The sequence below is a fragment of the Cervus elaphus genome, chromosome 15 (assembly GCF_910594005.1).
Source record: "Cervus elaphus chromosome 15, mCerEla1.1, whole genome shotgun sequence".
In the NCBI taxonomy this organism is placed as follows: Eukaryota; Metazoa; Chordata; class Mammalia; order Artiodactyla; family Cervidae; genus Cervus; species Cervus elaphus.
Window position 1 is genome coordinate 55,902,020 of NC_057829.1, and position 14,794 is coordinate 55,916,813.

A 14,794-nucleotide genomic window follows, 5' to 3' on the forward strand; every position below is an offset into this window, starting at 1 on the left:
AAACTTCCCCCATAACCTTGCCCTTTTCTACATTCTCTCTGCTGCCTAGAGCACCGTACTTTAATAACTCCAGTTTATCCTTCAGACTCCTCCGGGAAGGTCCCCACCTCAAAGAAGTCTTTGTAGAAACTCCCTCCCCTGCCTCCCCCATCAAATGATGGGCCTGCAAAGCTTAGACTCTTAGCATGCTATGCTTGTTACTTCATTGTACTTACTACAGATTGTTCAGGTCACTGCAGTCGCTCAGTCGTGTCCAACTGCGACCCCATGAATTGCAGCACGCCAGGCCTCCCTGTACATCACCAACTCCCGGAGTTTACTCAAACTCATGTCTATTGAGTCGGTGATGCCATCCAGCCATCTCATCCTCTGTTGTTCCCTTCTCCTCCTGTCCCCAATCCCTCCCAGCATCAGGGTCTTTTCCAGTGAGTCAGCTCTTCACATGAGGTGGCCAAAGTATTGGAGTTTCAGCTTCAGCGTCAGTCCTTCCAGTTAACACACAAGACTTATCTCCTTTAGGGTGGACTGGTTGGATCTCCTTGCCACCCAAGGGACTCTCAAGAGTCTTCTCCAACACCACAACATCAATTTTTCGGTGCTCAGCTTTCTTCACAGTCCAACTCTCACATCCATACATGAGCACTGGAAAAACCATAGCCTTGACTAGATGGACCTTTGTTGGCAAAGTAATGTCTCTGCTTTCTAATATGCTATCTAGGTTGGTCATAACTTTCCTTCCAAGGAGTAGGCATCTTTTAATTTCATGGCTGCAATCACCATCTGCAGTGATTTTGAAGCTCAGAAAAATAAAGTCTGACACTGTTTCCACTGTTTCCCCATCTATTTCCCATGAAGTGATGGGACCAGATGCCATGATCTTAGTTTTGTGAATGTTGAGCTTTAAGCCAACTTTTTGACTCTCCTCTTTCACTTTCATCAAGAGGCTTTTTAGTTCCTCTTCACTTTCTGTCATAAGGATGGTATCATCTGCATATCTGAGGTTATTGATATTTCTGCCGGCAATCTTGAGTCCAGCTTATCCTTCTTCCAGCCCAGTGTTTCTCATGATGTACTCTGCATATAAGTTGGATAAGCAGGGTGACAATATACAGCCTTGGCGTACTCCTTTCCCTATTTGGAACCAGTCTGTTGTTCCATGTCCAGTTCTAACTGTTGCTTCCTGACCTGCATACAGGTTTCTCAAGAGGCAGGTCAGGTGGTCTGGTATTCCCATCTCCTTCAGAATTTTCCACAGTTTATTGTGATCCACACAGTCAAAGGCTTTGGCATAGTCAATAAAGCAGAAATAGATGTTTTTCTGGAACACTCTTGCTTTTTCGATGATCCAGCAGATGTTAGCAACTTGATCTCTGGTTCCTCTGCCTTTTCTAAAACCAGCTTGAACATTTGGAAGTTCACAGTTCACGTATTGCTGAAGCCTGGCTTGGAGAATTTTGAGCATTACTTTACTAGCGTGTGAGATGAATGCAACTGTGCGGTCATTTGAGCATTCTTTGGCATTGCCTTTCTTTGGGATTGGAATGAAAACTGACCTTTTCCAGTCCTGTGGCCTCTGCTGAGTTTTCCAAATTTGCTGGCATATTGAGTGCAGCACTTTCACAGCATCATCTTTCAGGATTTGAAATAGCTCAGCTGGAATTCCATCACCTCCACTAGCTTTGTTCATAGTGATGCTTTCTAATGCCCACTTGACTTCACATTCCAGGATGTCTGGCTCTAGGTGAGTGATCACACCATCGTGATTATCTGGGTCATGAAGATCTTTTTTGTACAGTTCTTCTGTGTATTCTTGCCACCTCTTAATATCTTCTGCTTCTGTTAGGTCCATACCATTTCTGTCCTTTATCAAACCCATCTTTGCATGAAATGTTCCCTTGGTGTCTCTAATTTTCTTGAAGAGATCTCTAATCTAGGCCGAGACAAGCTACCACATGCCCGAGGTCAGGGGCAGCGGCCAAGTGGAGCTACCCCACACCCCGAGGTCAGGGGCGGCTGCCAAGAGGAGCAACCCCACCTCCAAGGAGCGGTGGCTGCCCAGGCACAGGAGGGCCAAGAGGAGCTACTCCACGTTCAAGGTCAGGAGGGGCGGCCGTGAGGAGATACCCCTCGTCCAAGGTAAGGAGCAGAGGCTGCGCTTTGCTGGAGCAGCCATAAAGAGATACCCCAAGTCCAAGTTAAGAGAAACCCAAGTAAGACGGTAATTGTTGCAGGAGGGCATCAGAGGGCAGACACACTAAAACCATAATCACAGAAAACTAGCCAATCTGATCGCACAGACCACGGTCTTGTCTAACTCAATGAAACTAAGCCATGCCGTGTGGGGCCACCCAAGACAGTCAGGTCATGGTGGACAGGTCTGACAGAATGTGGTCCACTGGAGAAGGGAATGGCAAACCACTTCAGTATTCTTGACTTGAGAACCCCATGAACAGTATGAAAAGGTAAAATGATAGGATACTGAAAGAGGAACTCCCCAGGTCAGTAGGTGCCCAATATGCTACTGGAGATCAGTGGAGAAATAACTCCAGGAAGAATGAAGGGATGGAGCCAAAGCAAAAACAATACCCAGTTGTGGATGTGACTGGTGATAGAAGCAAGGTCTGATGCTGTAAAGAGCAATATTGCATAGGAACCCGGAATGTTAGGTCCATGAATCAAGGCAAATTGGAAGTGGTCAAACAGGAGGTGGCAAGAGTGAATGTCGACATTCTAGGAATCAGCGAACTAAAATGGACTGGAATGGGTGAATTTAACTCAGATGACCATTATATCTACTACTGTGGGCAGGAATCCCTTAGAAGAAATGGAGTAGCCATGATGGTCAACAAGAGAGTCTGAAATGCGGTACTTGGATGCAATCTCAAAAAAATGACAGAATGATCTCTGTTCGTTTCCAAGGCAAACCATTCAACATCACAGTAATCCAAGCCTATGCCCCAACCAGTAACGCTGAAGAAGCTGAAGTTAAACAGTTCTATGAAGACCTACAAGACCTTTTAGCACTAACACCCAAAAAAGATGCCCTTTTCATTATAGGGGACTGGAATGCAAAAGTAGGAAGTCAAGAAACACCTGGAGTAACAGGCACATTTGGCCTTGGAGTACAGAATGAAGCAGGGCAAAGGCTAATAGAGTTTTGCCAAGAGAACGCACTGGTTGTAGCAAACACCCTCTTCCAACAACACAAGAGAAGACTCTACAGATGGTCAACACCGAAATCAGATTGATTATATTCTTTGCAGCCAAAGATGGAGAAGCTCTATACAGTCAGCAAAAACAAGACTTGGAGCTGACTATGGCTCAGATCATGAACTCCTTATTGCCAAATTCAGACTTAAAGAAAGTAGGGAAAACCACTAGACCATTCAGGTATGACCTAAATCAAATCCCTTATGACTATGCAGTGGAAGTGAGAAATAGATTTAAGGGACTAGATCTGATAGACAGAGTGCCCGATGAAATATGGACGGAGGTTTGTGACATTGTACAGGAGACAGGGATCAAGACCATCCCCATGGAAAAGAAATGCAAAAAGGCAAAATGGCTGTCTGAGGAGGCCTTACAAATAGCTGTGAAACAAAGAGAAGTGAAAAGCAAAGGAGAAAGGGAAAGATATTTCCATTTGAATGCAGAGTTCCAAAGAATAGCCAGGAGAGATAAGAAAGCCTTCCTCAGCAATCAGTGCAAAGAAATAGAGGAAAATTGCAGATTGTTACCATGTATTTATTTCTGTGATCACTTCTTTAATATTCCTAGGAAGTCCTAAGAATAGGGGGCTTCCCAGGTGGCTCGGTGGTAAAAATCCACTTGCTAAGGCAGGAGATGAAGGTTCGATCCCTGGGTCAGGAAGATCCCCTGAAGAAGAAAATAGAACCCACTCCAGTATTCTTGCCTGGGAAATCCCATGACAGAAGATCCTGGCAGGTTACAGTCCATGGGGTCACAAAGAGCTGGACACGACTTAGCGACCAACAACAATCCCAGGAAGGCAGGGCAGGGACAATCTGGTTTGCTCATCACAGGTCATAGCACCTGACCTAGCATGTGATAAAATCGCTCTCTTTGGAGGTCAACAATCATTGGCCAGGTGCATTTTTTTCTTGGGCAGCTTTGACACTAGTAGCTGGTGTCCACAATAATTGTTAAACCTCAAGATTAGTTAAACCCCAGTGGGAACGTTTTAAGGAATCATTAACTTGTAGTAAACATTTTGCCCACCAGAGGTCCCTTTCTCCCCATCACTGGAGCCAAAGAGCTTGAACTCCTTGTGTATCTTCATGGTTTTCATAGCCATGCTGCTCATTGAAGACTGGTATACCACCACCTTTGCATTGCCCAGGGGCTTGTCAGTAATGCAGATCTCAGTCCCCACCCACACTGGAGGAATCAGAATCTGCATTTTAGCAAGATTCTCAGGTGATCTGTGTACACATGCAATACTGCGAAGTGCAGCTCTACAGAACATTCATAACCTGAAAAGCTTGGAAGACAAAACCCCATCTAAATGGCCTTTCCACCAGATTTAAACAAGGAAAGAGGTTTAGAATCTGCTTTTATTATGAATATAAAATATACATACAACATAATATACATTTACACATTTACAATTTGCAGTTAGTTTCACTTTTTTGAGCACATTTTGTTCTGCAAGGCCCAGTAGCCCATGTTCCTTCCACTTACACTCAAGACATTCTCTTCACCTTGGTACATACTTGGTAAGAAATACCAGGCCCAGGCGTCAAATGGCCAGCTTTACTGTCTTCACAGAATCACTTTCATCTTGTTTCCCCTTCTGCTCCTACAGGCTTTCCATGGCCTCAAACTTCAGTATTAAAAATGCAGGAGAAAAGAGGGCTGCAGTAATCCCCTTTGTCTTTCAAAATCACCTTGAAACATCTCACCTGAGCGAGGTGATACATCATAGGCATTGCTGGTTAATATGGTTTAAGAACTACCTATGGGGAGGCTCTGACGTGTCACATACAAACTAAGCTTATTCACCAAATGAATGATCACAAAGGATCTGAGTATCGGTGGTATCGCAGTAAATAAATAAATAAGTTAACTGGAATAAATACAAATAAATAGAGTGAGTTTCACTAAGGAAAATGTCAATGCCTACGTCCCTGTGCTCCAAACCTCATTAGGTGCCGCTTTACAACAGTTTGATAAACAGAAGCTGGATTTCTGTATGAGTCGCTCTTTGGGGCAACGCCTTCCATGTGCTGGTAAAGAGCAGCCAATGGAATCGTTCGTCATCACTTTTCTCAGAATGTTGCTATGCGAGAGGCTTTGTAGGAGTTCTCTTTGAGGCTGTCAAATATTGCTTTGGTTCCATTCTGCCAGTGTAGCACCAGATCCATCGGAGTCTTCCCAGCCTAATCAAAACAGAGGAGGGAATTTGACTTCCAGGTTGAAGACATCTATAAGTTCATCTCCTCTGTGTGTGTGTATTTAATGAGATAATGGATAGGTGTATGTTACTGAGGTGTTTTATGTTTCCCACTATGATTTACAGTTTATATTCAAACCAGTCCTTTACTGTTTCTCACAGGAATGCTTTTGGCATTTCAAATTAGCAGATCAACAGTGTTTGTTTTTTTTGCCCCCCTGTGGGACTATCCCAGGTGTTGGTAAAAAAATTCCTAGTCCCTTGACACTAAATAGCAAGCCTAAGCCAAATTATTCTGAAATTCAAAAGATGTCTCTGTACTTCTACAGTGTACTGCAGAATGGGCATGGAGAGGTAGCAGTATCCACATGGTCAAAAACCAGTTCCTATCAGTTTGGAAAATGATTCCTGACTGATAAAAACTGGTGGGATATGAGCTGCTGCAACACCTTGGCTTAATTACACAGGTACCGCTCCAGGGAGTAGATTTTTCACAGTTGCTCAGAAGTTACAATGGGCTCTCCCAGGAAATTTATTTTTCTTAGAGATGATATCAATGATTTTTGAGACCAAAATTTTTTTACTTTATGTCTCAAGATATTTACAAAAGTTAAAATTATGTCACATCTCAATTCTTGCCTTTCAATTTAAGAAGTCCTAAAATTTTCCATCTCTATCTATTCAGAAGTCTCTCTTTATCCTAGAGATTGCAAACTGGCAGCTTTGAGATGCAAATTAGTCTAGAGACCTGTTTTGGCCCAAACAGAGCTTAGATTTTTTAAAAATTGGAATTAATTGGCAACGGTTGGAAATTAAGAGATTTCCCAATTGAATCTGTGATCTCTCTGAAAAAAACTGGAAGGCTTGGCAGCACGATATCCATGGTTTCATGGAGCAAGAAGGGACTGGATTAGGGAAGGACCGCTACCTTCTGTGCACAGAGCCTGCAGCCACCATAAAGTCATTTATGTGATCTGCCTGGGCCCTGGGTGGATTTGAGTTGGTGTCCCTGCAACCTTAATTTTGGACCTTCTCACCCTGTAGCATGTGCCGTGAGGAACACTTATCAGCAGAGGTGAAGACAGAGTTTGGGACAATGACACAATAATGATACAGTAGTGTATTGTTTGCAATTCCCTTCAAGATGGTGTCCAGTAATTTAGTAGTCTTTTTTGGAAATATCCATCCATTGGGTCAACGACATTCATAGTTCTAGAACCTTTATGCTGGGGTCTTACTGAAAATGCAGAGCTCTGAGGCCTATTTATATATTTAGGGCTATTTTTCCATGAATTCTTTAAACTCCTTTGTATTGAAATTTATCTCGTGATTCCCTGGCTACTTACACAGTCTCCCCAAATCTATATGCTTTTCACCTCTGCCTGAAAAAAAAAATTATATTTCTGCAGCTTTGGGGGTTTTGTTGAATCTACTCTTTCTGATGGTTTAAATTATTTGATAAGATCAATCCTATATCAAGGATGAGGGGACCCTACTGTTAACACTTTCCCAACTCAAGCAGTCTCTATTTATTGCATTTATTTTGTTCCTATCACCAGGACAGTTTTTTTTTTTTTTTTTTTGGAATGATGAAGTATTCCTCTCAGTCTTATAGTAACACAGTAAGAGGAGGAAATGATTCACAGTAAAAGATGACTGGGTTTGTTTTTTTTTTTTCCCTTTCTTTGTAAAGTGATTCTCCAAAAGCCTCTTTCAAATTACTTCTTCAGTACTTTACACTCATTCCTCCCAGTGGTATTTTTAAAGCTTATATTAGATGATGCTTGACTAGGAATTGGGACCATGAGGAAAATCTGGTTACATTCCCTGGCTTACAGATGAAGCTAAATTAACATGTACTTGTAAAAGGGATTTATACAAGCATTTTCTGGGCCTAAATATAAGAAACTATTTTGAGGGATGTGCAGCTAAACCAAAGAGGAGAATGAATAGAAATTAGCTCAAAAATAAAGGCAAACGCATGGCTACCTCTGTAGGAAAGTGGTAGCATTCATGCTGTTGTAAGAGGGGAAGGACTATTCACAGTTACTCAGATTCAGTGTTGAATCATTTGAGTTCCTCGACCTTTGGCTGCACTGACCACTGTGGAATTTTCAAGAGCTTCAAGAATGGTGGGTGTCTTTATTCATGACTATTCCAGCCTAGCTCAACCAGGGATGGCCAAAGCAGACACTGCTTGTGTCTGTGAAGGTGGGTGGTTTGATCATCTTTTATTTTCAATACCAAATTCTGAAAGAATTCCTAAATACTGTGTTAGGCATTGAGGGCATAGGAGGCACTGTGGCTTCCGCATCTTGTGATCAGGTGACCTGAGTCCTTGCCAAGGTCAGCAATATCCTTATGGGAAGGAACAGGGCATTTAAATCATCAAAAGACCCCCGAAATGCTGCTTGTAAGGCTATTTTCAAGTATGTGAGCCATACTTCTGTTCATTAGAAAGCCGGCAAACAAGGCCCCTTGCCTGAGTACTTACACAGTTCTTGACGTTGAGGTCGGCGCCATACGTAATCAGGAGTCGGATCATCTTGTACCGATTCAGCCTCACTGCGTCATGCAAGGGGGTATCTCCTTCCTAGAGAACAGAGTGAACAGGCTAAAGGAGGGCCTGAGGCCAGGAAGTGGGTCCCGAAAGGGTGCCCAGCAGGGGTAGTGATCCCAAATAAATGAGTGAAGCTTTTAGGAGGCCAAACTCTGCCGGCCTACTCACCCGGTCTTTGGCGTTGAGGTCTGCCTCGCAGGCGATGAGATGCTCTGCGCACTCGTAGTGGCCAGTCCTCACCGCGACATGCAGCGCGGTGCTGAGCAACTATGAAATGGAAGAGCCCGTTGGGTCCCTGGGCATGAGGACAGAGGGTGTCCCAGACCCCAGCGCATGTGTGAAGGGGAGGAGGGGGACGGGGGTAGGAGAAATACCTTATCCCGCGCACTGATTTTGGCGCCTTTGTTCAGCAACAGTTTTAAGACATCCAGGCTTCCTCCGCGGCTTGCCCAGTGGATGGCTGTGGATTCAAGCTATACAGGGAAGGTAAGAGGACATGACTCAGTGGAAGAAGAACCTGGTCAGAGGATTTAGTTCTTGGTTTCTAAGACCTAGGAATACCAGGTTTGCTAGGGCATCTGTGATGGCACAGCTGTCCTGGTTTAGGTTGCCAGTTCTAACTATTGTAGTTCAAGTCTCTTGCCAAATGTTTTGGCCAAAAGTGTGCGAACGTGAGTGTATGCTCTCCTGTGTATGTATCTGTGTGCATGTTTGCATCATCAGGAGGTTCTTAATAAACCTAATCTTTTTTAGAGAGGATAAGAACTAAAATGTACTGAGAATTTCGTGGTGCCCACATACTTCAGACGCACTGGTGCTCCCAGCAACATTGTGAAGTGGGCGTTCCTGTGCTCATTTTGCAAATAAGAAAAAGGAGGCTCCAAACTATTCAATTTTTTTACCCAAGGAAACACAGCTAGTAAGTGGCAGAAGAGTTATTCCAGCCCACAGTGTGCCTGGAACGTTTAACCACCTTTGCCAAATAAACTCAAGAGTTCTAGACAAATGTATGGATTTTAAAATTCTGGCAGAAAAGAAGTAGTCCCTTCCAAAAGACATTCGTCTGGATCTGACACCTCTGCCTGTGTCCCAGTCGTCTTTTCCTCATCGCTTCTTGGTTTTCTGCTGTCATCTGTTCTAGCACACTGTCCTCTCCCCACACCGTCATTGTTTGTGGTCACTGCACTTAATCATGCTGGAAAGTTTGGTGTATCCCTGGCCCTCCAAATATCATGCTCGTGAATTTTTGTGTCTTTCCACGCAAACTTTATATTTTGTTTCTTTACTTGTTTTTCTGTGTGTGTAACTTCTGGATTCAGTTTTAGCCAAATCCTTTGGACTTTTCCAGTCCCTTTTCCACTCTACTTGAAACGTCAAATTGAGCTGTCTTTAAATAAATAAAGCATTTTTCCCCCCAGCTCAATCTTCATTTCAAAGAGTATGCTATATATGGGTCTGCATAGAAATCACAGTGGTTGAATTACTGAGATCTGAATAGCAGCTACCTCCCTATAGATGCAATTCATTTTGTGTGCAGTCTAGCCCCAAATCTCACTGGCGGCAATCACCATCTATCAAATAAGGTGTGCAGCTAGAGAATTCTGAGATGTTGCTGGCAGCCAAGGGTCAGGAGCAGGTGGCCATGTATGATGGAAGGATGGGGATGCTGAAAAGCAAGTTTTGACTGTATTACTTCTCAGTAAGGCTACTGACTTGATAACGACCCAAGTCTTTGATGAGGATATTGAATTCTGTCCAACAGCTCTCACTTCCTTCTTTTCCCAGAAATACTCCTTTTCAGTATGTATGGAAGATACTTTCCACATGACCTAGTCCCATCTCCCAACTTCCCTTTGTATGGAGAAATAAGCTTCTGTCTAGTTCTCTCAGATCAATTTTCAATACAATTGGCCCCATTTTTCATAGTAGGTTTTCTCAAACTTCACATAGTCTACTTACTTTGGCTCATTTCCAAACAAAGAGATATATTTACCATATCACGGAATTCAATCTGTGCTCCAGCTTCTATTAACTTCTCCACAATTGCCAAATGTCCTTCCAAGCATGCTCTGTGAAGAGCTGTCCGTTTATACTGTCAGAATAGAGATTTTAAAAAGAGTGAAAGAAAGCAATGCATATAAAAATGAGTATAAATCCTTTCTAAGAAATAGGAAGCTGGGGATTCTGATGACCTAGCTGATAGAAACTTGAGTTCTTCTTTATGAGTTAGAAATGTCAAATTTACTAAAATTATCAACTAGAACAATTATTCTGCAACTGGGATTTGCATCTCCTGCAATACACGTTTCTAAGTGATTAGAGGTCTTCATCGAGGCATGTGGACTTAGATTCAAAACTACCTAAGTGCTGACACTTCCCTTTCTTGTGTTTTGTACCCTCATGATTTCTGTAGTATTTGCCATGCAGTTCAGGCCATTTCCTTCCTTTGGGACTGCTGTTAGGTTGAATATCAGCAAGTATTCATTTTTCAGATAACGGGAGACATTTTTCTTTCAGCTTCAGAAATGATTCCCCATTTCAGTTCATAGGGGAAAGGAGTCAAAAAAGGATTAGTGATGTCTGATAAATTGGCTTCCAATAATGGATTAATGGGTTTCCCAGGTGGCTTCCTTGGTGGCTCAGAGGGTAAAGAATCCACCTGCAAGGCAAGAGACCCAAGCTTGATCTCTGGGCCAGGAAGATCCGCTGGAGAAGGAAATGACTACCCACTCCAGTATTCTTGTCTGGAAAATCCCATGGACAGATGAACCTGGCGGGCTACAGTCCATGGGGTCGCAAAGAGTCAGACACAACTGAGTGACTAACACTTTCACTTCAGGTGGCTCAGTGGTAAAGAATTTGCCTGCCAATGCAGGAAATACAGGAGGCAGCAGATACCATCTCTGCATCAGGAAGGTCCCCTGGAGAAGAAAATGGCAACCCACTACAGTATTTTGCCTGAAAAATCCCATGAACAGAGGAGCCTGGCGGACTACAGTCTGTGCAGTCGCAGAGTCAGAGACTACTGAGCTCACACGAAAATGGATTAATAGGCTCTTTGTGCTGGAACACTATTAGGCATTATTTCATTCCAGTGCCCTCTCTTTTCAGATAAGGAAACTGAGGTCCAGAAAATGCAGATTGGCTGCTAGGAATCAAATAAGCAAGTACTGATAGAACTGATGCCTGAAATCCGGACTAGAGATTCCCTATGTAGAGCTGATATATTTGGGTCCAGTCAAAGCTAATGCTAATAATACATTTCTCCAGTCATGAGTGGTTGGTGCTGCCATACTAAAAGTCTATCCCAAAGATCTCAAAATTAAAGACAAACTGAAAAAAGCAGTGGGAAGAATATGAGAGTGCAAAAAAATAATGCAATCCATAGCACTGATCCAGCATTTTCTTTTTCTGGCCCACTGCACTCCCCTGTTATGCTACTGGCATATGTGGCAACAGCTGGGGAGACAGTTTCAGGTGGATTGATTTCTGGCACCAGACTAGCAAGGCTGCAGTAAAGCATAAGAAACACAAAATTAACAAGCTGGATTTTGCAGTGCTTTGTATAAGCCTTACCTCATCACAGACATCTGGATTGTTCTTGTCTGACAAGAATTTTTCTACTACTGGCAGTTTATTCTCCAGGGCAGCTTTGAGAAACCTAGGCACATCCACAGGTTCTGTCTAAAGTCAAAAAAAAAAAAAAGTGTGAGAGTTACTATGGGCTTTCCAACATTCAGTCAAACCCTCCACAGATAGTTATTTCCTTGTAGCCTAAGGCCGAGGGTTTCCCTGGTGGCTCAAACAATAAAGAATCTGCCTGCAATACAAGAGACCCAGGTTCAATCTCTGGGTTAGGAAGATTCCCCTGAAGAAGGAAATGGCAACCCACTCCAGTATTCTTGCCCAGAGAATTCCATGGACAAAGGAGACTGATGGGCTACAGTCCATGGGGTCGCAGAGTTGGACATGACTGAGTGACTAACTCCCACCCCCACAACATAACCAAGCAGCGCTTACCACGATTTCAGGTTCAGGTTCCTTCACAACTGGAACTTTTGTTTTCCTGTATTTTTTCCTTTTCTTCAGTTGAATGATTATTTCAAGATCTTCTAAATTTTCCAGTTTTGATCTTTGTTCTAGTTTTTTCTTCTTGAGCTAAAAAAGAAATCCGTGTTTCAAAATATCGTGAGTTCTACTGACAAGCATTCTGGTTGTGTCAAAACAAAATCTGCAAGGTCTGAGCTCAGTATGTGAGCAGTTTGAGCAAAAAGATTTAAAAAAATATTTATAATAAATCTTTGACTTGGATTTAGTGATTTCTTATTCAAGTATTTAGGGGTCAAATTTTTCAGCTAATTGCCTTTATCTTTACTTCCTTTGCTTGCAGCACCAGCTTCTTGTTGAAGATAGAATCTAGTCTCTAAGTGATGATTTTGTAATTATTTCCATAAACAGACCCCAGATTTCTGTAGAATTTTTTTTTTATCATGCTCATGAATTTTTTTAATTGAAAAAACTTTACTAATAAGTTTCAAACTCTAAAATTTCAATGCCAGTGTCTTTTAGGTGGCTCACTGAGCAGGGCTCATGAAACAGACTGTCTTGGGACTACATCTGTGGTTAGTAAGTAATGAAAACTCACCCAGCAACACATTTTGTCAACACAGAAAGTTGCCACAGTCAAACAATGATCCACGAACCACAAACCACATTATTGAGAAAAAAAGGCTCCCTTCCTTGGTATTAATTAGACAATATAAGACATCAGAAATTCACTGGACTCTTTTCTCTTTCCAAGTCTTTCAATCAAAACACAGTCATAGACCATTTGGTGATTGATTTAGAATCCAGAGGTCATAGTCTTGCCAAAGAATTATTTTCTACAGCCTGTTCCATAGAAGTTGCTTCTTTATAAGTTAGAAATTGATAAAGAAATACCTTTGGAATGGTTGCATTTATTTGGTTTCTCTCTCTTCTCCTTCCTATCTGGCACCTTTGTCCTCTACACCATTCCCAACCTCCCACTAGTGAATTTCACAGAAAGCCCTTACCTCTGCCTCTCGCTGTTTCTCAGTTTCCCATTGTTGCTCCCCCAGGCTCACAAAGTGGGTGGGAAGTGTTTTCAGGTCTTCCTGCTTCTCTAAAGTGACAGCAGCTTCATATTCTCCATCTCTGAAGTCCTCAGGAAGGAACTCCCCAGCATCCCCACTGCCATTCTTCTTCCCTGTAACCTACAAGGAAGAAGGTGGCAGCGTCAGAATAGCAGAGTCCGTCCTGGGGTCCTTCTCCATAAACGATGCTGCAGGAGGTCCCCCGGCCCTTCCTCCCTGCTGACAGTGGCTTCAGAGCAATGCACTCTCAGAGCTCAGGCTGTGATGCGCTGCCCCAGTGTTCCAGGAATACCTTCAGATGCTTGTTCTCTTGTGTTGGTTAAATCAAGGTTTAGGTTAGGTTGATATGTTTAAATCTTCTTTTAATCCACTTAATCACATTTCTCCTAAGAAAACCCCAACCTCTTCCCCGCATCCCCACCAACGGTTTTAAAATTCTATCATTTTCAGTACTTTTGATGTTCCCTTGCCTTCCTATAGTTTCCAGATATATATTGTTGCAATAGAACTCCTTCCCTAAGGCATTTTGATTACTGTACATGATTCCACACTTTAGTGGTAAAACCAGAGGAGAAGATAATAAAAAGGGAATATATAGAGAATTCATTACTGCCAGCTCCTTTTTTTTCCAATTTTACTTATTTCATCACATAAATCAACCGTTTTCCATATATGACATTTTCAGAATACCTGTGCGTTATGCCTGAAAGAAAAGAGCATTTCAATTTTCAAATAAAAATCAAGGCTGCACCATTTTTCACTGCGTAAAAATAATGTGCTTTACATACCAGCTCTTCTACCTTCAGAACCATCATGTTGACCCGAAGTTTGTCAGTCTGTTTTCCTCCTGAGGAATGAACCCTTGAGTTGCCCTGGGGAGCCCATCTGCTCCAGTGAGCTTATATAGCTAGAGCTGGGTGAGATAATCTTCCAACCTGGGAACCCAAGTAACACCCCTGCACCCCCACCCCCACCCCACCCGCGGGGCCAACTCAGAGGCAGGTGAATTTTTCATTTCAGACTCAGTGTCTGGGAAGCAGGAGAGGGAGGGGATGACAAGTAACCCCGCTGAATATGTGAATCAGGAAGAAATGTGAGAGGGCCATTCCTTTGGCAGTGACCACACCGCTCAGCAATGCAAGTCATCCTATTTATCGGGGAGCCAGAGGACAGCTGTCTGTTGACATTGCGCCACACCGCTGCTCCTTTTCCTTCTTTGTCAGCTTTCATATGACTAACCCTATCAAGAAAATGTAAATGGCCTGCGTATCACACCGCCAGTAATATCTTTCTGATAACCAGACTTATCAACACGTCACTTGGGGGAAGTGTTGCTTTAGGACATCCTATTCCCATGGGTAAACAGCCCGAGAGGAAAGGACCCAGGTCCTAATGTCCCTTGTCTATATCTGTTTGGAATCCTCTGGAGTGATGTCGAGGGCTAAAAAGGCCCCATGACATGCCACCTTACCATCATTATAAGAAATTGAAAGCATTCAGTAATACACTTTTGTTTTATGGTGTCACAGGCCATAATTAGCACATGACATGCTTACTGTCCTCTAAAACAGCATACTTACTGGAACAATTTTTATTCAGAAAAGTTTCAAAACGTCCTGAGATAGATTATATGAGGCCAATTGTTAGTGACAGTATGACCTTGATCAGGTCATTGAGCCACAGATCTCAGTTGCTGTGGAGAAAAGA

The 14,794-nt window shown here is 42.8% G+C and overlaps 1 protein-coding gene across 1 annotated transcript; it reads right to left on the reverse strand.

Annotated features, from left to right (window-relative positions):
* Window positions 1-4,556: 4,556 nt before the first annotated feature.
* On the reverse strand, window positions 4,557-14,214 carry ANKRD1 (ankyrin repeat domain 1). Its single transcript, XM_043926570.1, has 9 exons — window positions 13,876-14,214; window positions 13,028-13,207; window positions 11,994-12,131; window positions 11,550-11,657; window positions 9,967-10,065; window positions 8,348-8,446; window positions 8,142-8,240; window positions 7,908-8,006; window positions 4,557-5,399 (listed from the first exon to the last, which is right to left on the reverse strand). Exons 1-9 carry the CDS (start codon window positions 13,900-13,902, stop codon window positions 5,289-5,291), a joined length of 960 nt encoding a protein of 319 aa, XP_043782505.1. The 5' UTR covers window positions 13,903-14,214; the 3' UTR covers window positions 4,557-5,288.
* Window positions 14,215-14,794: the final 580 nt, after the last annotated feature.